General features: G+C 42.1%; 1 protein-coding gene across 1 annotated transcript in view; it reads right to left on the reverse strand.

The window, feature by feature from the left end:
- Positions 1-24,363, reverse strand: part of MALRD1 (MAM and LDL receptor class A domain containing 1) — a 435,870-nt gene that overhangs the window by 353,142 nt on the left and 58,365 nt on the right. The window contains 4 exon segments of the mRNA XM_075061940.1: positions 11,011-11,157; positions 15,446-15,566; positions 19,359-19,532; positions 24,160-24,269. Coding sequence (XP_074918041.1) covers positions 11,011-11,157; positions 15,446-15,566; positions 19,359-19,532; positions 24,160-24,269 — 552 coding nt within the window.

A 24,363-nucleotide genomic window follows, 5' to 3' on the forward strand; every position in this document is an offset into this window, starting at 1 on the left:
CATTAGCCTTTCCTAATTGCGCATTAAAGTCACCCAGGATCACAATGACATCACTTCTCAGAGTTTTATTAAAGACTGACTGGAGTTTCTGGTTTAAAAATATCTTCAGCTGCGTTGTTGGACTTGGTATTGGTGGGAGTAAACACTGCAGTGATAGTAAGATGCTCACATCCATCATGGAACTGGACGCTAATAACAAGCCTGTAATGCTGTTGGGCTTTGGGTAAAAGTAGAATGGTCACTGCTGGCTAGAGCAATCCACTGTGGTAGTCTGAGAACAAAAACAGACTCCTCAGCTTTCTTTTCACCACTTGCATGCCAGTGAACTTCAGATACAGCATACACTTCAGTGTTCAAGGGCTTGATGAGGAGAATGACTGTAGCTATTTCAGACAATGTTTGAACATTCCAAGCACCAGTTTTACATTTGCCACCAACATACAGGATACCATAATGGCCCTTTTGCAAGGTTTAATTGGTCATTTTTGCCTCACTGGCAGAGAAACTCTTGACTGTTCAGTTTGTTGCAACTGGTCTGCTTTAGTATAAACACCCTCACAACATAAACATACTGACCTTGTACCAACAAAGAAATCTGGTTAAAGTTAATTTTTCTAAGTTACAAAATCACAACCTCTGGAGGAACTGCTTCTCCTCAGATAAACTATTCCCCAGGATATGTTTGCAAACAAACAGCCATAAAAACAAATCAATCCTTAAGAGAAGGCTGCCGCTAGCCTGCTGCTTCAATAACTGAGGATGTTAACAACAGCTATTAAATCAGTATGTCTGGATAGCGTGCATCAAAGAGTTTTAAAAGAGCTGGCTGAAGATCTTTTTGGGTAATTATTGTTGATATTTAATAAGCTTTGAAACACTGGGGAAGTTCTAGAGAACTGGAATGTTGTGCCAATATCTTAAAAGGGTAAACAGGATGACCCAAGTAATTATAGGCCAGTCAGCCTGATTTTAATACCAGTCAAAATATTGAAACAGCTGACACAAGACTTGATTAATAAAGATTTAAAAGAGGATAAAAGAAGTGCAATCAACTTAGGTTCATGTGAAATAATCTTGTCAAATAACTTGCCTTTTTTATGCAATTAGAAGTTTCATTGATAAAGATGATAGTGTTGATGTATATTATGCAATCCTTGGATGTATGAACAGGGGAATACCAAGTAGGAATAGAGTGGTGGTATTATCTCTGTATTTGGCATTGATGAGACCACTAATGGAATACGGTGTCCATTTCTGGTATCTGCATTTCAAAGAGGAGACTGAAAAATTGGGGAAGGTTCAGAGAAGAGACAGGAAGATTATTAGCACATTGGAAGGCATGTCTCATAGTGAGAGTCTCAAGGACCTCAATCTATCTTTCAAATAGAAGGTTATTGGGTGATTTGATCACAGTCTGTAAGTACTTACATGGGTAACAGAAATTTGATAACAGAGGGCTCTTTGATCTAGCAGACAACAGTTGGAAGTTGAAGCCAGACAAATCCAGATGAGAAATAATTGCAATCTTTTAAATTAGGGTATTAGCCCTATTCATACTCAATATTCTCCTGCTTACACATCCGAGGATCAAATAATATACATAAAGCTGAATTAATCACTGGATGGAAGTTGGTGGTTGCCTAGAGACAAGAAATCATGACCTGAAAATATTCACTATGGCAAAACAGAGGACAGCAACATATACTTGGTGCTTCAAAATGGATAATTTCCCAAAGTTGAGGGAAAACATGAGCAAGATTGATTGAGATGAAAAATTTAGACAAAAATTTGAATGAAAATTGGGATCTATTTAAAAGGAGTTTATTAGATGGTCGAAACACCAAGATTCAACAAACAAGTAAGAGAACAACTGTGGCAAAAAGCCAATTTTGGTTCAGTAGTGAAGCAAATCCAGCTATTAGAATTAAAAATAATAATAAAAAAATCAACATTTAACAAATGGATAAAAGGGAAAGAAAAAAACTAAAATAAATTAGAAATGAGGCATAGAAAATGGATAAGGGAAGTTACAGACATCAGGGAAAAATCCATGGCTGGCAGCACTAAGTGTAATAATAAGGAGTTTTTAAAGTATATTAGGAACAAAATAAATCCGCGCAATGGTATAGGCTCATTATTGGATATTAATAGTGATTCAGAAAAGGAATGAGTGTTCAATAAATATTTCTGTTCTATATTTGGAAAGAAGCAGGAGATCAGATTAGATGATCTAATGGGCCCTTCTGGCCTTAAACTTTACGAATCTATGAATCTTTATGAAATTAACCATGGAAACAATTGGCCAAGGATTGTAGCAGATTCTACATCAATAGAAATCTTTAAACCAAGACTGGATGATTTTCTGAAAGATATGCTGTAGTTAAACTATTGAACTTGAAGCACAAATTAATTCAGGGAAGTCCTATGTTATGCAGGTCAGACTAGATTATCGCAGTGGTCCTGTCTGGCCTTAAAAATCCATGAGTTTGTGAAAACCCACCCAAGGATCAGGACCAAGCAGGCCCAGACCCAGGACTGGCGCTACAGGGTTTAGTGCCCTAAGTGCATGGCAATTTCGCCGCCCCGCTCCCTGGTCCTGCAGCTCCGGTAGAGCTGCCGCAGTTGTGCCTGCGGAGGGTCCGCTGGTCCGCGGCTCCGGTGAAGCTGTCGCAGTGGTGCCTGTGGGAGGTCCACCGGAGCCACGGGAGCAGCCGGCCATCCACAGGCACGACTGCGGCAGCTCCACCGGAGCCGCGGACCAGCGGACCCTCCGGCAAAATGCCGCCCACCAATAATCCTGGTGCCCTAGGCGATTGCCTAGGCCGCCTAAATGGAAGCGCCGGCCCTGCCCAGACCCCATTTCCCTTTCCAGATGTGAGGGAGGAAGTAAGGGGTGCTTTTTACCATGCAGTGAAAAAACAAGGGTCCAGCCAAACACCACCTAGTCAGTGCCCAGGATTGTAATAGTAACTCTGACCTCCTCCTACCTTAATTAAGCTTCAACAAATAAGTCAATAGTTGTACCTCAGTCCTAGGCAAACCTCCTGTGGGCTCTGAGAAAGGTCAAAAAACACAATCACTAGCTGCCCATCTGCAATGAGGGGGAGGGAGAAACCCTTCCTAGACCATTAATAAAGCACTTGCCAAAATACATAGCTAAGTAGGAAATAAGCAGTAGGAGCTGGAAGACAGAACACAACCCAGGGGAAAGGTGTCTGGGGAAAGAAAAGAGCCCACAACCAGGAGCAGCACTATAACACAACTTTACTGTCACAAGTTAATAAGGCAATTGTGCAGACCATCAAATGAGCCATCAAGCAGTGGGGGGTGGCAAATAAGGGGCCACCACTTTGCTCAAACCTTGTCTATGCATGAGATTGCTAAGGGGAAAGTTGAGGGGTCCATGCTTCTCCTCCCTGGACCAGCTAGGACCCCAGTGGTACTTTTCTCCGGCCAAATCTCTCCCCTATCCTCCCTCCCAGCAAATGCAGCGCTTCATTTTTTTTTCTATTCCAAAATTACTCTTAGCCACAAACAGGACTGTTTTTCTGTCACACTTCCCAATATTTCAAGTGGTTAAGGCAGGACACCATGCCACTCAGGTTTGACCCATCCATCTCATCAGAGATGGAGGAGTGGGTCGTAACACTAATCAAATTTGGCCCAGCCACCCATTCATAGGCCAAACTCGAGTGACTCTGTGACCCCACCCACCAGGTCGTGATATCACTTAGTTTTGGGGCCCTCTCAAATGGGTAGCTCTGAATGAGGGAAATGTTCTGCTTCAACTGTGAAAAGGGTTTTGGAGGTAAAAGTGGGACTGCCCTGTAAAACCTGAGACTGTTGGGAGGTCTATTCGTGAGCTAGAACAAGTCTAGAAGACAGTAAAAAAAAACAACAACAACAACACCTTGAAGGTTAACAAAGCTAGTCTTAATATTATAAAAAGTAACATTAGCCCTCAATAGTAAGTCAGTTACAGTTGTGCTGAAAATATTTGTTTGCCTGGAAAGAAAAGCCCAAACTAAATCCTTAGCTGCACTTCTCTCTAAGACTCTGAAATCAAAGTCTAGACACTGGGAGGAAGGAAGAGACTAAAATCCAAAGACAAATCTTCACAAATTTTGGGGTATTCAGAGTTTAAATCTGGCCCATCGCAGAGATAAACTAAGCTCAAACTTTCATGCCAATCTACATTCTTGGTTCAGATGGTGGGATTTGGTTTGGATCTATATATAGTTTACAAGCTTTCTTTACACACTCTAAAATACTCAGTTCTCCTTTAACAACAGTTCATGCATCACAGGATGAGACGTGCTGTGGAACAGCTCCTCTTTAGGTTGTGAGGGTTTTTGTTTTGTTTTGTTTTTTTTAAATAACCATCTTCAATGCAGTTTGTTGGGTTTCAAGAGCTACTACCGACAGTCCATGTATGACCCTATGCCACCAGCACTCCCAGCTATCTCCGTGACACCACTGATTTCCTGAGGAAACTACAATGCATTGGTGACCCTCCAGAAAACACAATCCTAGCCACCGTGGATGTAGAGGCTCTCTACACAAACATCCCACACACAGATGGAATACAAGCCGTCAGGAACAGTACCCCTGATGATGCCACAGCACAACTGGCTGCTGAGCTCTGTGTCTTTGTTCTCACACACAATTATTTCAAATTTGATGACAATATATATCTCCAGATCAGTGGCACCGCTATGGGCACCCTCATGGCCCCACAATATGCCAACATTTTTATGGGCCGACCTGGACAATGCGTCCTCAGCTCTCATCACTCACGCCCCTTCTCTATCTACGATACATTGATGACATCTTCATCATCTGGACCCATGGGAAGGAGACTCTGGAAAATTCCACCACGATTTCACAGCTTCCACCCACACATCAACCTCAGCCTGGACAATCTGCACAGGAGGTCCACTTCTAGACGGTGCAATAAGTGATGTCACATTAACACCAACCCTATACCGAAAACCTACTGCCGCTATGCCTACCTCATCCTCCAGCTTCCATCCGGGCACACCACATGATCCATTGTCACACCAAACCATAGGTACAACCGCATCTGCTCTAACCCCTCAGACAGAGCCAACACTCAAAATCTCCACCAAGCATTCTCAAAAACTACAATACACACGAGGAAATAAGGAACAATCAACAGAGCCAGATGTGTACCAAAGCCTCTACTGCAAGACAAACCCAAGAAGAAACCAACAGGACTCCATTTGCTATCACATGCAGTACCCAGCTAAAACCTCCAACGCATCATTCAGGGATCTACAACCTCCTGGATAATGATCCCACCTTCAAAGGCTTGGGTGGCAGGCCAGTCCTCGCCCACAGACAACCTGCCAACCTGAAACATATTCTCACAAGTAACTGCACACCAACCATAGTATCTAGTCAGAGACCATCCATGCAACAAACCTTGATGCACCTGCCCACATATCTACACCGGCGACACCATCACGGACCTAACCAGATAGCCACACCATCACGGTTCATTCACCTGCACATCCACCAATGTAATATACGCCATCATAAGCCAGCAATGCCCTCTGCTGTGTACATCGGCCAAACTGGACAGTCACTAAGGAAGAGGATAATGGATCAATAATCAGATATTAGGAATGGCCAATATACAAAAACCTGTAGGAGAGAACTTCAACCTCCTGGCCACACTATAGCAAGATCTTAAGGTGGCCATCCTGCAGCAAAAAAACTTCAGGACCAGACTTCAAGAGAAACTGCTGAGCTTCAGTCATTTTGCAAATTTGACACCATCAGCTCAGGATTAAACAAAGACTGTGATGGCTTGCAACTACAAAACCAGTTTCTCTCCTTTGGTTTTCACACCCTCAATTGCTAGAACAGGACCTCATCCTCCCTGATGAACTAACTCCGTTATCTCTAGCTTTGCCTTGCATATATATACCTGCCCCTGGAAATTTCCACTACATGCATCCGACAAAGTGGGTATTCACCCACGAAAGCTCATGCTCCAAAACATCTGTTAGTCTATAAGGTGCCACAGGATTCTTTGCTGCAGTCCATGTACGTGGTCGTTGTGATTAACAGGACTTCCATCCTGGATGAAGGGCAGGATATTGTCCTAAGAATAACTAAGAAATACTCCAATAATGCAGGGAATGCTTTGACACAGTAGGTGAATTAAACAAACAACAAAAGGGGAGGGTGAAAAGGAGGAACAACTAACCACTCATTTATCAAAAAAATCAATTAAGAAACCAAATGGCGTGAAGAGAAGGAATATTTTAATTACCTATACACCAATGCTAGAAGTCTGGGTAATAAACAAGAGGAGTTCTGAAACCTGGAGGGAAGACTCAAATGTTTGGGATATTAAACTCAATTTAAGCCTATTTAGGAAGACTCAAGTAGGCAAAAGAAGAAGGGATGTGGCACTCAATGTAAAAAATGGCAATGACTCTTTCTGAGTCAGTCACAACTCAAAAAAAAAAAGGCCTTGACTGCTTGTGGATCAATGTCCTAACAGATAAAGCACAAGATGGAATACTAGTTGGTGACTGCCCCAGACCACCCAATCACACTAGAGAACAGGATAAATGGCTCCTTAACCACCTACTTATTATAATGTGTAGGGGGAAAACATTATTATAGGGAACTTCAACCTGAGTGACGAATGCTGGAGGTCTTGTCCCAGTACTAGACAGTTCTTGGAATTCCTAAAAAATTATGGAGGATAATTTCCTAACACAAAAAGGACATGGAGGAATTCTACATTACACCTCATCATGACAGTGAAAGAGGAATTGATCACAGAACTAAAATTTGTGGTTGCTTAGGTGCCAGAGATCATGAGTCAGTCACATTTGTTAGGTGGAAACAGAATAAAGTCATACACACATATGGTGGACTGAAAGGGCCATTTACACACACATACACACACACAGTGCGCTAAAATGGCCAATTTCACAAAGCTGAAAACAATCATGAGTCAAATCAACTGGGACACAGAGGTTAAACAGAAAAATGTGAAAAATTGAGAACAGTTTAAGAAGATTTTACTAAATTTCCCCAAACCCATAACCAGACAGGAGGCCATACTGGTTAAAAATAACCTGTTTTATATGGGATGTGAAAACAACTATATATGATATATAAACAAACAAATGTTAAAAGGGGGACGCTAACAGCGATGAGCATAAATTAGATGCTAAGAACTGTAGAAAATTGATAAGGGAACTGAAATACTGCAAGGATAAATCTATGGCAGAGTTAAAGACAGTAAGAAGAAGTTCAAATACATTAGGAACAAAATGAATCCTAACAATAGTGTTGCTCCATTACTAGAAGAAAATGGTAGAATTGTCTATAATAGTAAATAAACAAATTATGGTAAATAATGAAGAAAACAGGTCTTTGATACACTTGGATCACTTGGTAAGCTGAGCACAAGCAAACAATACACATTTCAATATGGCCAAAAGTAAAGTCATACATCTAGAAACAAATAATACAGACCATACTTACAAGATTGAGGACTCTGCCCTGGGAAGCAGTGACTCTGGAAAAGACTTGGGGAACATAGTGGATAATCAGCTAAACATAATTTCCCAGTGTGACACTGTGGCCACATAAACGTCCTTCAGTGCATAAACAGGAGAATAGTGAGTAGGAATAGGGAGGTTATATTACCTCTATATTTGGCACTGATATGAGGTTACTGGAATAGGGTATCCAGATCTGGTTTTCACACTTCAACTTGGATGATGATAAACTGAAGAGGGTTCAGAGAAGAGCCACAACGATTGCAGGTTTGGAAAACATGTCTTATAGAGAGAAAATCCAGGAGCTCAATCTATTTAACTTATCAAAAAGGGTAAGGTCTGACTTGATCACAGCCTATAAGTACCTACATGGAGAATAGAAATTTGGCAACAGAGGGAGGGCTCTTCAATCCAGCTACAGAATATATAACAAGATCCAGTGGCCGGAAGCTGAAGTTGAACAGCTTTAGGCTAGAAATAAGGTACATTTTTTTTTAAACACTGAGGGCAATTAATCATTGGAACAACTTAGCAGTGGTTGTGGTGGATTCTCCATCACTGGAAATCTTTAAATGAAGATTCGATTTTTTTCTAAAAGATGCTCTAGTTCAAACAGGAATTAATTCAAGGAAGTTCTATGATCTGTGTTATGCAGGAGGTCAGAGTAGACGATCACAAAGGTTCCTCTGGCCTTGGAATCTATGAATCTATGTAAGAATGTTCTAGTTATTCACTGCCTGGAAATCCAGAGATTCAAACTCCCAAATAGATCTTTGAGTGAAAATTAGCATAATGGTCTCCTTCTGTTACTTTGCGAACATTTATCCACCACCTACAATCTACTGGGAGGGCAAGGTTTATTCCAGAACAAATGCTGAGAGACACACCAATGCTTGGAGTTTTACTACTGAAAACACTTTAATTTGCAGGGCGATTAAGAACAAGAACATAAGAACAGCCATACTTGGTCAGACCAAAGGTCCATCTAGCCCAGTATCCTGTCTTCTGACAGTGGCCAATGCCAGGTGCCTCAAAGAGAATGAACAGAACAGGTAATCATCAAGAGATCCATTTTTTTTAAATGGACGTAATTTACAGTATACTTATCTCCACAAATGAAACAAAAAAGGTCTCAGATATTTGAGCTTTTTCTAGTTACTGCTCTTCATTTTACTCAATTCAAAATAACACAGAATAAGCGTAAGGAAAAATAGTATATTCACTCCAGCCAGATAAGTGTTTCCCCCTGGGTATCTCTCCTCCATCCCCTTCCATTAAAGGAATAAGATCCACCTGCTCTCCTTGCTGGAGTCCTGTGATAAACACAACTGCCTTCCCCTTCTCCCACAATTAAAGGAAGGAAGCAGATGCCTCTGGTAAACCCCTGTTGGTTGCTTCCTTTTTATCTCTATCTTTGAGAACATGGTCTTTAGAGAGAGAGTGTGTGTTTCTAGCCCAGTGCATTCATCTTTTGGAGCCCCAAACCCTGAATACAACTTGTTACAAACCATTGCAAAATTGAGAACAATTGCTGTATTCAAGAAAGATTCAAGCACTAGAATTGTGGGGATGTTGCAGGATTAAAGGTTACTGCGGTGGGAGGGAGAAAACAATGTATGGAGAAGATTCCACAGTACTTGTCCTCATTTCATCTGTCTGTTGGAATACTTTGCAATGTTGTAGCTGCATTGATCCCAGGATCATTTTCATGAGCAGAGACTATGAAATTCCCTCTACAAAACAGATAATTAACAAGTAGCACCTTTGGGTCATATTTACAACTGTGGCAAAATATTACATTGTAGCTCTGATCATATTCAGTAACACATGGCACTATATGGAGTAAGAGAATACTACAAGCTTCTTTTTAGATAATACAATGTTGATACTATATTTGCACTGGTCTTTTACTTAATTAGCAAAAAATAATCGTGATATATTTTCCAATAATCTTTTACTAAGTATTGCTTATACTACCTGTGATGAAGTGAGAATTTTCTGTAATATTTTATTAATCCTATGTGTGCCTCATGGCTATCCAGTGATGGGGGGAGGGAAGGACTGTTTGCTCTCAGGCCAATCTGAGAGACATAGGAATGAATGTCACCTACCTGTCTGAGCCTGAATGGGTTATTTAAAAAAAACTGGTTGAGGCTGACCCCGTATCAATGGAGAATCCAAGAAGACAATGGTAAATCCAATCATCGGAACACTGGCACCTAGCAACTTATGACCTAGAGGGAGATGGATTCCCCCACCTCTTAGCAGAGAAGCTGAGCAAAATCTACCATCTTGAGAATAAAGAACTGGAAAGATGTGAGGTGGGGCACAATAGTTGGCTTCTGTAAACAGTTGGGAGCTTTCACCTGGGAACTGACTAAGAAGATCAAACTGAGAGACAGACAGAGCCTGAACATGGAATTCAGTACAGCTTGGCTGGGCTCTGGGCTAATCAGAATGGACTTGTGCTATGCTTTACCTTACAATTTTTTGTGCTAACCTAAGGACTTCCTATGCTATATTCAAGTTGACTAATAAACTCTACTGTTTTGACAATGCTATTTGAGTGTCTCTGCAAATATCTGGTGAAGTGCATTAATCCCTGAAGAGTGTACTAGTCTCTACCAGGAGTCTCTCTCAGTTGGACTCACTGAACAGAGCTCATGGTGTGAAGCAGAAGTGCCGAAGCCCCAGAAGTTCAGTCTTTAGGAGGCAGTGATGCTGCATAGCCTACCCTGAAGGAAGACTGAGTTCCCTTGGGAATTTGGCACACAGAAGAGGTTCTTCCAAGCAAAGCTGAGGGCGTAGCACTGATCCTATGGATCTGTGACTATATCTCCTTTGGAAAAATAAGCAAATGCATGGTAACTTGGCATAATGATCATGTCTCATGGGCTTTTATAACAACACGGTCAGTAACTAAGTCAACAGTAACGGTCTAATTTTGAAAGTTGACATATGCAACCATGGTTGCTTGTGCAAATTGAGTAACTGCAGCTGTATATGCTTCTAAATGGCCATGTCTATGCATAAATATTAGATTTATAAATCCAATTGTAGCATTTGTATGTGAAAGTTAGACACGTGCAACTGTGTGTGCTCATTTTTTAAAAATCAGGCCTTGATTACCATGGTAATAATTTTCTGAGCCCAGCATAAAACTGTATCTAGTACTTTACATTATAGGTGTGGTAAAATAAAACACTTTTTTAAACAGCTCCATTCTGCTGATAAGTCAGTGTACAGCTTTTCTGTTTTAAACTTTAACAGGGCAGCTGCACAAAGAGTACAAAGGAGACATCAATATAGACTCAAATCGAAAGCACTGCATCTCTGGAGTTTTTACTCTTGATTAAATTACACAATTCATGAAGTAATGGAAATCTGGCCAGAAGACTCCCAGTGAGTATGTATATAAGTCCTTACAGCATGAATTACTAGTCAATATGTTTTCACTTACAGCATTTGGCTTCATCATCCACATTTGAGCAGTCAGGTGTGAAATCACAAAACTTGTCAGATGAAATACAGGCTCCGTCTTCACAGGGTAAATAACCCCATGGGCAATAAAGGGATGAAGATTCAGTGGCTGTAAAGTTTGCTTCCCCTTTAAAAAAAAACAGAGAGAGAGGTTCTTTTCACCATTTACATATATAATAGTGCACACAGATGGAATCAGTTATATATAAAGTGACTTTTTCATACCATCTTTGGTGAACTAAAAATCCAGTTAACGTTATTCTCCTTTCTAGATGACAGCAGACTTCTACTTGTGTATTATTATTTTCCATGATATCCCATGCACCATAGTGCTGATAAATTATGTACTTGCCTAGAAAAGCTTACAGTCTAAAGACAGGATTTTCAAAAGCACCGAGGTGCAAAGGCCTATACTCTTTAAGCTTGGTCTACACTACGTACTTACTTTGGTTTAACTACATTTCTCAGAGTGTGAAAAATCCACACCCCTGGGCGATTTATTTATATCGACCTTAACCCACCATGTAGAGAGCACTATGTCGATGGGAGAGCTTCTCTCACTGATCGAGCTACCACCTCTCAGGGAGATGGAGCTATTAAGCTAATGGGAGAGCTCCCATCGGCACAGAGAAGTGGTCAGCAACAGGGTAATCCACTGGTGGCCACAAGAGATTGTTTACACTGATCGTCCACAGTCACGGCTGCCCACAGCGCCCAGTGGCCATGATTCACCGTTTCCAGCCAATGGGACCTGCACAGTGTGGACCACAGGGACGTGCTGGCTGCCGATTCCCACAGCTCCCATTGGCTGAGAACGGCAAACCTCAGCCACTGGGAACTGCGGGAGACCATGCCTGCGGACAGTCAATGTAAACAAACTGTCTTGTGGCCCGCCAGCAGATTACTCTCACGGGCCACAGGTTGCCCACCACTGGCATAAAGCATCCTCAACAGATGCGCAACAGCAACGCAGCTGAATTGGTGCAGCTGCGCCAAAGCAAATTTGTAGTAGAGACCTGTCCTAAGTTGTCCAAGATAACCAAAATCCAATTCAGCCTGTTACATAAAATTGCTTATAAAGTTAAAGACAGGAAGCCTGAATTAGTCCAAATGAAAAGTTCTACTGATACCACCCAAGGACCAGGTTAAGATTGTGACTGGTAAACAAATGGAATCGGAAATAAATGGACCAAAATTGGTGTGTCATAAATTAGGCCTAATTGGTGGACAAAATAATCAGGGGGATGGACTATTTTGCCCATTACCCCCTTAGGAGAAGGATTTAAAAAAAAAGACTTGGATAGCAGGAATCATGGTGCTAGGCTAGAAGATCAATGGGCTGAAAGGAGTAAGCTTCACAGTCATGGCTGCCACCCCCACAACCCATTGTGGAACCACTGGGCCTTTATCACCCTGATCCTGACAGATGTCCTGACCAGACCAGGGCAGAGACAGGGATCCAGATGGCATCACCAACTCCGCCAGCTTCAACTAAATCCTGAACAACTCCTAGAATGAGAAACTTGTGTTCGTGCTCTCACCACTTCCTTTCATGTATTATTTTCCTTCCCACCACCTTATTTCTTCTCTTTCCTATCTCTCCCTTCTGTTTAAAGGAGTCTAGCTTAGCCAGCCAATACTGTCTCTTCGCAACAATGCGGTGAGCCTATGACCAAAGAAGCAGCAAAAAGCCATGCCCTAAACAGCCCAATGCTGGAACAAGGTTTCAAGCAAGAGTCAGCACAAGGTGTAAGACCTCACAGGTCTAGAACCTTGGCTGGCAGAGCTACCAGGCTCTATGCTGCCAGCCAGAGGTAGCTGTAACCAGATTGTTCTCCACTGCCCACAATTTTCTGTGGACACGGACCATGGAAAGTACTACCAGAAAGCATCTAATACACAGCAGTCTCATAGTTCCTGATAGGCTCCCCGCCCTATATAAACCTAAGGGGAATTCCAGGAAATATCCAGTAAGTGTCCAGTATGGATCTCCTGTAGCTGCCATGATCATTTGTTTCTCCTGGCTTCGACCTCAGCTTGATTTGGACTTTGCCTTCTGACTTGGTCCCTGAAACCTGACTTGGACTCTGACCCTTGATATTAATGCTGGCCTGGACCCTGATTATCTTTCCTTCCAGCCTCAGGTTTGCCCCTGCTCTGACCCTTGGTCCTGACTGCCCTTGTCAAGTTCCTGTCATAAGAGACAGAAGCTGAATTTTCTAATCTTTGCTGTGTCTTGTGCATGTTTATCTTGTTTTGTCTCCAAGGAAGTGGGATTGGACTCTAACAACAAGACCATCTCAAGTAGCTTCTCTTGTTCCAAAAAGACAGTTAATTCCATCCAAGACTGTAAAAGCTCAACAACTAAAGGGAATAAAGAATATTGTTAAAATGGACACCTTATTTGATATTTTACATTTCAAAGGCTTTAATTGCTTTTCCTTTTCTCTATCTTTAATAAATGGTTAAAGATTTTTAATGTTGATTGTTGTCATTAGCCTAAGCAGGCCAAAGTCTCTGGACTGAAGAGCCTGAACCATATTTAATTGTTTAGTGTTGTACAGTGACATGCTGTAGGGAGCCAAGGTGGCTTCCCTCCGAACTTGAGGGTAAAGAACCACTCTCTCAGCCTAAGCGGGCAGGCCAGGCCGAGCTTACTCCACCCACCCACCCCAGAAGAGGAGGGGTGGAACAGGAAGTACAAAAGGCGGGGCCCTTAGCCCAGTCAGGGCAGCACCAGGAAAGGAGGCAGACACAGACCGCTGGCTGCTCCCTTCAGACCCTGCTGCCAGGCCAGGGGAGGCCCTGGATCAGATGAAACCTGACCTGGAGGAAGGACTGGGGCTATCAGGACTGCCTGCTGCCGAGTACCTGGAGGAACTTGAGGAGCCTGACACAGAGGGGGAGCTGAAGCTGCCAGCAGCTGAGTACCTGGACGAACTGGAGGGACTGACTCATTGGGTCAGCGGGGTCCCTCTGCAACACACTGACCAAACAGACTCCCCACACTGTGCAGTTCTGTCCCTGGGCTCCTTCCCACCCGGGACCCCGTTGACCCAGTGGCGGGACCCTCGCCTCGCCATTGCCAGGGCCCTGGGCTGGAACGCAGTGGAGTTGGGTGGTCTGCGTTCCCTTACCCCGGCCAACCTGCCTCGGGTAGCAGAATCCCGACCATGCTGTAGACTTTTGCCGGTGCTCCCCTGCCTGAAGGGCATGCTAGAGACACTTGCCGGACACAGCCCTTCCCCCAATCAAAGACAGAAGGGAAGACGCGGGGCCAGTCTCTCTCTGCTTCTGGCCACGCGGCTCTCCCCCCCAGCCTCCAAAGCAGCTGCAGCTCTGGGGCTGGCAGACTGCAGCTGTGCCGCTTGGCCCCGCCCCCCACAGCAGGCTGTGGCCACGCCACCTGGCCTGTTGGAGCATCCTGCAGTCATGCCGCCCAGCCCAGCCCAGCAGAACATGCTGCAGCCGTGCCACCCGGTCTGGCCCGCTGGAGCAAGCTGCAGCCAGGCCGCCCGGCCCAGCCCACTGGAACATGCTGTGGCCACGCCGCCTGGCCCAGCCCGCCGGAGCAGGCTGCAGCCACGCTGTCCAGCCTGTCGGAACAGCTCCAGCCAGGCCAGAGACATCCTCCCCTGGCCCTCCCCAGATAAGGTGGGAAGGGATGGGATGGGGAGAGTGTGGGAGTCCAAGGCTAGGGGTGGGGTCATGTGGGAGGTGGTCACAGGGGTTCCTCCTCTGACTCCCAGCTTCTCCCCTACAAAAAAATTTCCCCACCAGTTGCTGTCCTAGCCTGTCAGGGTAAGCAGCTGGCACGCTGGGACACTTTGTTTACTTAGGTTTACCTCTGTGCCTGCAGATGCGCAAGGTAAACAAACCATCTCGGCCCCCCAGCGGCTTATCCTGATGGCCTGGCAGCCAAAGTTTGCTGACCCCTAAATTATAAGGTCAGCTTATAAACGGGTCATAAATTTTTCCATTTTTACTTATCCATTTTGGGGGGGTCAGCTTATAAACGAACCAGCTTATGATCAAGTATATACAGTACTTGTTTTAGTCTGTGTCTATATAACCATACAGCTGAAAGCTACTTCTGTAGCATCTTTTTTCACACTCATTGACTTTAACAAGGCCACATTACTTTGAAGTATGAATTGTATGATTTGCACATCTGTAATGTCTAATTCAAATTATTCTGGAATTCGTTGTCAATAAAAGACTAAAAATATCTGAAAATCAAGTTAGCTGTTTCATTGTTTAATTCTTTTGTTAGGGGAAAACCACAAAATGACATTAACAAGAAGAATATTTTCTGTGAAAGAACAACAAAGCGTAGAAAAGAAACTTAGCTTGACACCATGCTTTGTCCTTCAAGCCTATTTTTTTTTTAATTTGCTTGCTTTAATTTAACTTGCCTTTGCTTTCTTGGCTGGTATCTGAAATTGATTTATACGCAATACCACATTCCATTGTTATACTGATGTCATCTATAGCAACAGTGGCATTCTCTGATAGAACAGTGGCTTGTAAAATGATCTATAATGACAAAGAAACCTTATTAAATTTGACATTACAAAAGGAAATATTGTTTCTTTATAATGCCCGGTATCTGTATGGAGAGTAAATACCATCTACAACCATCACAGTTTTGAAGAACACCATTAGCCAGTGAAAGAAACATATGGTCGAGTTTAGCATGGTAAGACTCAAGGCAAAAACTTACAACTAAACTCTCAAAGACATAAACTACTTTTACAGAGAGTTATGGAACCTAAACAACCTTGTTTCAACCCTAAGCGATAATAATCATCACTTCCTGAATGTACTGTCTTCCTTGTGGAACCATTAAGTTATATGCCTTTTTAAATGAGCTATTCAGGGTAACCAAATGTGGTGGTTTACAACTCAATTTAATTGAGACATGAGTTCATTTATACCATGTCTGCTCAGATCAATAAGACATTTCCATATAAGAAATACATACAATGTAATGTGTGCATATAAAAGATACTTTTAAACACATAGTGCCCCAAACTCCCTGCCAGCTAGCATGGTAAAAAAAAAAAAAGAAAAAAACCCAACATATTTCATACCTGAAAGTCACTACAGGGCTATATTGATTCACTTAACTACACTCTCTCATTCAGGATATCACAGATGTTTTTGTTTCTTAGCCTTATTTTAAAAAGTTTTCTTGATGATAAAAATATGGAGGGGGGGGAGTGGCTGGCACATTTATGAAGCAAGGCATGTTCACACGATCGTCCAGCCATGAAATGCCTTAGGAAAATTTTTCAGAGCACCCCAGATCAATTGCCTGATCCAAAATAAAGGCAAAACAGTTTCCAAGGGGCCATTCCAGCTGGCAGGAATCACTGGGGCATTGGCACATTCTTGCCACACCCCTGCACAGTTAAGAACGGTGTAGGAGCTACTGTGGCAGTGCTATATAACCCAAGGATCCGCCCACATGCAGGAGGAATTTTCATATGGCCAGATCAACCAGATTAATGGTGACTTTATGCTGGTGGAGTGATGCAAATCTACCAAAAGATCTGCCCCTATATCTTCTAGAAGTCAAATTCTGTGCTAAAAGACATGCGGGACTTGTGATGGAGTATGATTATGTCCCACCATGTGCTTGAAGGGAGATTGCCTTGTCCCACTCTTGTAGTCAAAACTGAGTGCCCATGGTTAATGTGTCAGGGCTCTGGGGCTATTTAACCCTCAGCCTGGTCCTTTGTGCCTATTGGTGGGAATCTCTACATGTCAGTCTCTGACCATATCCAGAAAGGAGAGTATTCAGCTAAGGAATCCATGTTTCCTAAACCGATGTAGCACTGGAATTTCAGGAAGTACCAATGGAGGCTTGCTGTGGATCTTACCTCAGGATATGATAACATAAGACAGCACTGTAGAGCAGTTTTCATGATGATATTTGATATACCATCCCTAAAGACCATACTTCTGTAATGTATGTTGGGCCCAGAGCTTGACTGGCACAGTAATCTGATTTCTAGTACCATACTGTACTCTTAGGAATGGGCACAATATTTCTAGGAGAGCTGACTACTTTAGATACATTAAAAGGGTAAATAAAATTTTTAGAGATCTCCTATATAAGCTAGTTTGATCAGGTATTCTATGTGTGACCTATCTATATCTCTGTTCCATAATTTACTTTGATTTTACCAGAATAGTTGTCAAAATAAGGTAGATTCCAAAACAGGATCTCTTTTCAGTTTGGGGTCATTACAACATTCTCCAAAGACTCATTGCAGGAAGTGATTCTAATGTTATTCAGCAATAGTATCACTGAATGGCCTCTTTTCAGAAAGTAAAAGAGGCAAGAATTTCCATGTCAATATGGAATGAAGCATGTGAAATTATTGCAGATTTTTTCTAACAATATTAATGAAACATCTAATGATAAAAACAAAACCTATAAATGTGAAGACAATTAATTCTAATATAAGAAAATTACTGACATACTAAAGAAGTGTGCAATATATAATTGCTGATTTGGGAATGCTTAATGCTATTGCTTTTGTCCTCTTGGTACTGATCTGATAAAATAAGCACATTGTTAACCTCTAATGATGTTCAAACAGCTTCCTGCACAGCAGAAATTGGGTTGATTAAATTCCTCGATTCTGCTAAAGTGTCAACAGTTTGCGTCACCCACTATGGAAAAGAATTCCATGAGGAAAACTTAAATGTATTTTCCATATTACGGTGCCACATGAAGGATTATATTTAATGTGGGAGCTAATGACCAATTTGCAGAATCAACACTGAGGATGTATCCTATGCGTGAGCGTGGATGAAACATTAATTTTGTAGTGGTCTAGAGATCTGACCCTGGTACCATTAAAATAGAAAAAAAACTCTGTAAGCCAGGTTCTCAAATTGTGCTCTATGGACTACAAGTGCATCATGGAGCACTTGCTGATCCCATGCTGTTGACTATCCTCCTCATTTGCACATCCTAAATAGCATCAAATAAAGGAACAAGTGCAAACACTTTCCCTGTACAATTTTTCTATTTTTACTGTAGTAGCCACAGGCACATTATCAATTATGACTGGGAGGTGAAGTGGTCCAAGTGACCTGAAATGAGCGGAAAGTTGCTCAACAACTAATCAATTGTGATATCTCTGCAGCAATCTCCTTATGGAAAAGTTTGAGGACCCTGGCTGTAATCCATAGTTTGACAGTTTTTATTATGAAGGTGGCATACAAAACATAAAGACCAAAACAGGAAGATTCCTTTGCTAAATGCTTCACATTTTAGTTGGTGACTGATTCAACAGTTGTTTTCTACACCTAATTAAATACAGGTACGAGATAATCTGAAAGTCAAACTAAACCCCGTGGCAGAAGATCAATGCTGCAAGTATTGATTGTTACTGCCTGAAATGTCCAGGACGCTGCATTCAGCCTCCCTGTAACCAACATCATTAGCCACTAATTTTTGAGTATAATCATAGAATTATAGAAATGTAGGGCTGGAAGGGACCTTGAGAAGTCATCAACTCCAGCCCTATGTGATGAGGCAGCAACAAGTAAAACTAGACTGTCCTGACAGGTCTTTGTCCAACCTGTTCTTGAAAACCTCCAGTGATGGGGATTCCACAATGTCCCTTGGAAGCCTATTGCAGAGCTTAACTACCATTATAATTAGAAAGTATTTCCTAATGTCTAACTTAAATCTTCCTTGCTGCTTATTTAGCCCATTACTTCTGGTCCTTCCTTTAGCGGATGTAGAAAACAATTGATTACCATCTTCTTTAAAACAGCCCTTTACATATTTGAAGACCTATCAAATCCTGCCCCCAGTCTTCTTTTCTCAAGACTAAACAAGCCCACTTTTTTCACCTCATAGGACAGGTTTTCTCAACCTTTTACCACGTTTCTGTCTCCTCTGGACTGTCTCCAATTTGTCCATATATTTCTTAAAGTGTGGCACCGAGAATTGGACACAGTGCTCCAGCTGAGGCCTCACAAATACAGTACTGAGTAGAGCGGGACAATTACCTCCCATGTCTTGCTTACAACAGTCCTATTAGAACACCCCAGAATGATATCCACAACTGCATCACAAATACTCATCCCATTTTTTTCATCATAAATGTGTGATTTTAATGCATAAACTTCTGAAACATTGACATTCCTCTTTTATTTCCACATCTATAGAAAAAGCTTAAAGGAATTCTTTATAAAAATGTAAGCACAGATTATTTTAAATTACGGGAATAAATTAATTCTAAAAGCCATATTGGAATAACTATTTGTACACAAAATAAATATAATTGCCAACACAGTTACCTGGAAAGATGGTGATATTTCCTCAGGTTTGCTTTCTATAAGAATATTTGCTTTAGTCCACTGCCTCTTGGACAAACCTGTCATGTCGCTTAGTTTTTGCAAATCCTCACCAAGGATGGTTCTCTTAAAGACAGAGACCTGGGAATCCTGAGACAACTGATACCAAAGTATTATCTGTTGAAAGAAATATTTATTAAATGTGTTGGAGAGATTGCCAACATACAGCAATTTCAATATAGATTTATATCATAATATAAACTAACTTTGCATATGCAGTATCACTATTGTATACACACCCACAGATCTAAATGCAGCAGGCATACAGGAAACACACTTTGAACATATAGGATCCGAAGGGATGGCAATTTGTGTCAAAAAAGTAAAGCCATTATAAATATGTAACTATGATTTTAAAAATGTATTTCCATCATAACCTATAGACATCTATCTATGATTTCCCTTACCTCACTGGGGGCTCCCATCAGGGAACTCCACCAAAAACAATTTTTGTTTTCAAAATTGTACCCTGAGACATGGGTGAAATACCTGAAAAGGCAGACTAAGCCAAGCTTAAGGAAAGTCAGAGAATGATGTAAAACCATGAAATACCACACGCATCCCCAGTCTTCATCTGATCCTCAGTTTTTAGGAACAATTCCATAAACCTTCCAGGAGCTGAAAATTATGGGAGAGGATTTTTTTTTTAATTATTCTACCAATTCCCTGAAATGTAAGTGCAGGGTCAAAGCTTGGGAAGAGGAGACAACAGGATTGAAGCACCTGGAAAGACTGATGTGGCAGGCATGGAAACCCAGGAAGACAGAAGACAACTCTTTAGCCCTCTAGACAGCACTGTAATACTAGGATTGTTGGCTCATATATCCTGGCCTAGTTTCATTAAGTAGTATTCTGAAAACCATTCTGATCACAAGAACTGGAGAGAAATACAATTTTCAAAGAAACTACGATTGTCTTATTTCTTCTCATAAGTTTTTCCGTTTTTTTAGATACTGAAAAGCTAGAATCCCCCAACTGGAAAACTCTCCATTCACTGCAAGCCCTAGATAGTTGATAATCACTGAATGCAAATGAAGGGATACTCAGCTGGTGAATATAACTGGCTATTAAACAGTCTCTTTTCCAGTTCTTTATCCATTCTTTGTGCTGAGTTTCCACAGTGTTCCTTGGATCGTCAGATTACATAGAAAATGTTCTCCAATTTACCTGTTCTTAAATTACAGGCTGTAAGCAAAAAGATGTAAAGAACTCAAACCATTTTAGGTTAACTACTACATAGCACTCTTGTTCTGGAGACAGTTGGTGGCTGCCAGCAAGTCTGTCTTTGGTCTATAGGCAATCACAGTTCTCACTGAAGCTGAGGGGTGGGGTAACTATCTTTCATTCAGGCTAAGGCCTAGGAGCACTCTGCCAGTATAGCTATGTTAGTATACCATGCCAGCAAAGTGATCTTAGTATGGACACAGCTTATACTGGCAAAATTGAACTTTCACCTGTAGAGTTTATTCCAGTTCTCCCAAACAAAATAAGATATATCAGCAGAAACACAATTTTGCCCATGTAAGCTGTATCTACACAAGGAGATTTTGCCAGCATAGCTATGTCTGTCAGGAATCACATCTCATGACACCCCTGACCAGCACAACCATGCTGGCAGAAGTCTGTACTGTAGACATTGCCTAAGTGGAAGAAACAATTAAGCCCCTTTCTGAGTAAGACAGCTGAATTAATAGATGCCACCGCCTAATGCGTTGGGCTGCACAGGAAGGCCTGAGCTAGAACTAACGTAGGGACAATAAGAGGGTTTTCTCTGGGACTGGTTGAGTATACAGGGTCTGGGGCATTAATTTAGTTGCAGCTATATGTATCATCATCAGCAAACAGGACCAGAATGCAAGCAGACAGGAGGAGAAGCAGTGTGATTGAAGCCCTGGGAGGAAGCTAAGAGAAACAAAGCTTTTTTTGAGCAGAGCAATGACTAGAAAGACAGGGTGGGAAACAACAAGCAAGGAAACTGCCTCTTGTTTGTTCCCACCATGTTCAGGGAAACAGGATTGTCATGGTGCAGGCCATCCCTCTATGCCCCTTGCTGTCAAAGATGGAGATCTGGATGAGTTCTGCCTTGATTTCCTCTTCCCCAGGGTCTAAATAAGTCCAAGGAGGTCTTCTGTTACTAAAGAGGCTCCCCCTTCAGAAGGTCTCATTTATTAACAGAGAAAGACCAACACAAAGTATAAGCAAGACCTTCGCTCAGCTACCCCACAGCAAAGCTTCCACATGTGGGTTTGTCGGTCTTATATCATGGCCTTTTAGTCACAGGGTACTCTCATGTTGAATTTCTGATCTAGGGGTAAAACCTCTGCAGGAGCACTCTGCCAGCTGCCACTCACCCAAGCCTGGGTGGAACGGGGCAAGCACCTGCACCCCAGCCTCATTTCCCCGGCAGTAACACTGGTGAGGTGTAGTGGGGACTGCGGGCGGAAGGGGTGGGGAGCGACCCCCATTTTCTCTGGCCCTGTGCCCCACAAAATGGTAATCTACCACTGATTAAAGTCTCACAAAGGAGAAACCAAACCAGCTGGGCTTTCATAAGCGTTCCACAATTTTGCATATTAATGTTCACTGCTAACTATTCAACTTTAGTTCCCTACTGTAAATTAAACTATGTCCTAAAGTTGTTGGTGTGCAATACTGTCACTTGCTACCTCTCTGGAGGAAAGCTGCTCTAAAGATGGATGATTTGTAAACACCGGTGGGAGCAAGTCTAGGAGGATTAACATTTTAGTTGAAAATATTAGCAGGCTTTAAAATTTAAGGCAGGTGAAGGAAGGGCTCTTGTGCCTTGTCACACATCGGTGTGCAAAGTGGGGATGGGAACTACCAGGTACAGTGGCTGCACACAAACCCAGTTCTTGTATAAAAGGTGGTTAAGGTTCCGTGAGTTTAATGTCATCTGTCACACCAAACTTTGTGAAGATGGCGGAGCAGCGTCCCTCTTCCGACACAGCACCAGCGGGCAGGCTGGCCCCACACAAGGAGGAGTGCAAGCTGAACCTTCCAAAGGATATAACTAGCACCTGCTCTTCCCCTGTGCTCTGGGAGACACCTTGCCCATCTCAGACACAATGCTTCCAGGAATTCCTGCAGGGGCAGTATGGTGGCAATGCTTTACAGCCACATTCTGACCCTCTTATTTCATTTCATGGGGGAAGATGCTCAGAGAGTGGTTTTCATTTGACTCGCTGCACTCTGTAAAGTTGCAAGAATTAAAAGGGGAGTTCCTCATGCTCACTCTATCCCCTTTTAGACAGGTGAAAGCATTAGATTGGCATAAACAGGCTCTAAAATCCCTAGATCCTGCTGAGGTAGGATTCCTTCAGTATGAGAAACAAGGGAGACTCTCTCCCTAACATCCCATTGCAAACCATTCATTTTTGTTGACATTCTTCTACTTTTCAAAACAGAAAATTCCTAAACCAAAAAAAATGTATTTCATCTTGAAATTTTCATTTTGTTTTTCATAAAATTGAAACAAGTCAAAATTTTGACATTTTATTTTCCCACTTTTTTTTGCCTTTTTCACCAGTGAATGCAATAGAATGAATGATGTTTAGGATTTTGGAGGTTTTCACAACTTTCTTTTTTTCCACTCTAACTTTTCAACTTTAGGAAAGTTACACAGTGGCAAAAGGAAAGATGAAATACTATAACTTTGTGAGCATATAATTTCCCAAAAGTTTGAAGAGCTTTCAAAAGTTAAAGATGGGGAGAGGGTGAAACTCTCCCTTCTCCCACTAAAACCTGCACAATATTTATTGTTATTACAATGTTTGCTGTGTTCTGTGGCAAAAAGGGGGAAAAAACCTCAACATTTCAAAAATTAAGAAAAATATATATGTTGTGATCATTTTTGGAAGAAAAAAACAAAACAAAGTTCAGTTTCAAACCCTTCAAATTTCCAAAACTTCTCACAAAATTGTTTTTCCATTTTTCTACCAGCCTAACTCCTGACTGTCAACTCTGCTGATTTCTCTCTCACTGCTGGCTTCCCAGTCCTCCTTGCCATCTCATTCCTCTCCCTACTGCTAATTGCTCTTGTACTCCCCTGCATAGCTGCAAGATTGAGCCCAGGTTGTGCAAGTTGATTGACTATGATGTGCTTAGTGGATACTGATGATGTGTCAAACACTGCATTGATCAACGTATAAAACCCATCCACCTCAAATTATTTTCAATTAAAATGTTAGGGTATTTTTTATACATGGTGTGAGACTGAACACCCCCCAGTTAACATTCATCATGATTCACAACTGTTGAGACATTTATACAGATAGTAATGGAACTCCCACCATGGAGATGTCAATGTAAGGGGATTTCCTGGCTGGGGGAGAGATGACAGAAAGGCTCTATGCCAATCTGTGATGTGGGAGGTGTGCTAGGCTAACTCTCAAGGGAATGGATAGGGTTATTCTTGGCTGTCCACAGTCTCTAGGAGAGTAGCCCCAGTGTAAAAGGAGAATGGGCTGAGGTTGCTCTAAGCTAGACTGGAGACTGGCCAACTCCCAGACATCAAGCAAGACGAAAGCTGTGTTTGTCCCGCTCTCTACCCCATCCCCATGCTCATACATTAATCTTAGCCAGAATAAAGAATCAGGCCCTATGATCACTTGTTCCACTACTGAAATACAGCCAATTTTTCAACCACAGCAACTATAACAGCATTTAGCAGCACCACACAACACCTGAGGACATGAAGTGATCACAGTTCATACCAAACAGCTACCTGACAATGGACAGAGTCAAAGGACAGCTTAGTAAGGATAGGACTCCCAAGGCGGGACATGACAGGTTTCGTGTTTGCCTGCAGTGATCCTCCAAAATAAATGAATGATCCTGAAAAATAAAATCAATGAAATGTTAGAATCAGTGTCCCACAATGGTGAACATTTATCTGAGAGAACTAGCCTTTCCTTAATGATCTCCTCAT

Source organism: Chelonoidis abingdonii, chromosome 2, assembly GCF_003597395.2.
Source record: "Chelonoidis abingdonii isolate Lonesome George chromosome 2, CheloAbing_2.0, whole genome shotgun sequence".
In the NCBI taxonomy this organism is placed as follows: Eukaryota; Metazoa; Chordata; order Testudines; family Testudinidae; genus Chelonoidis; species Chelonoidis abingdonii.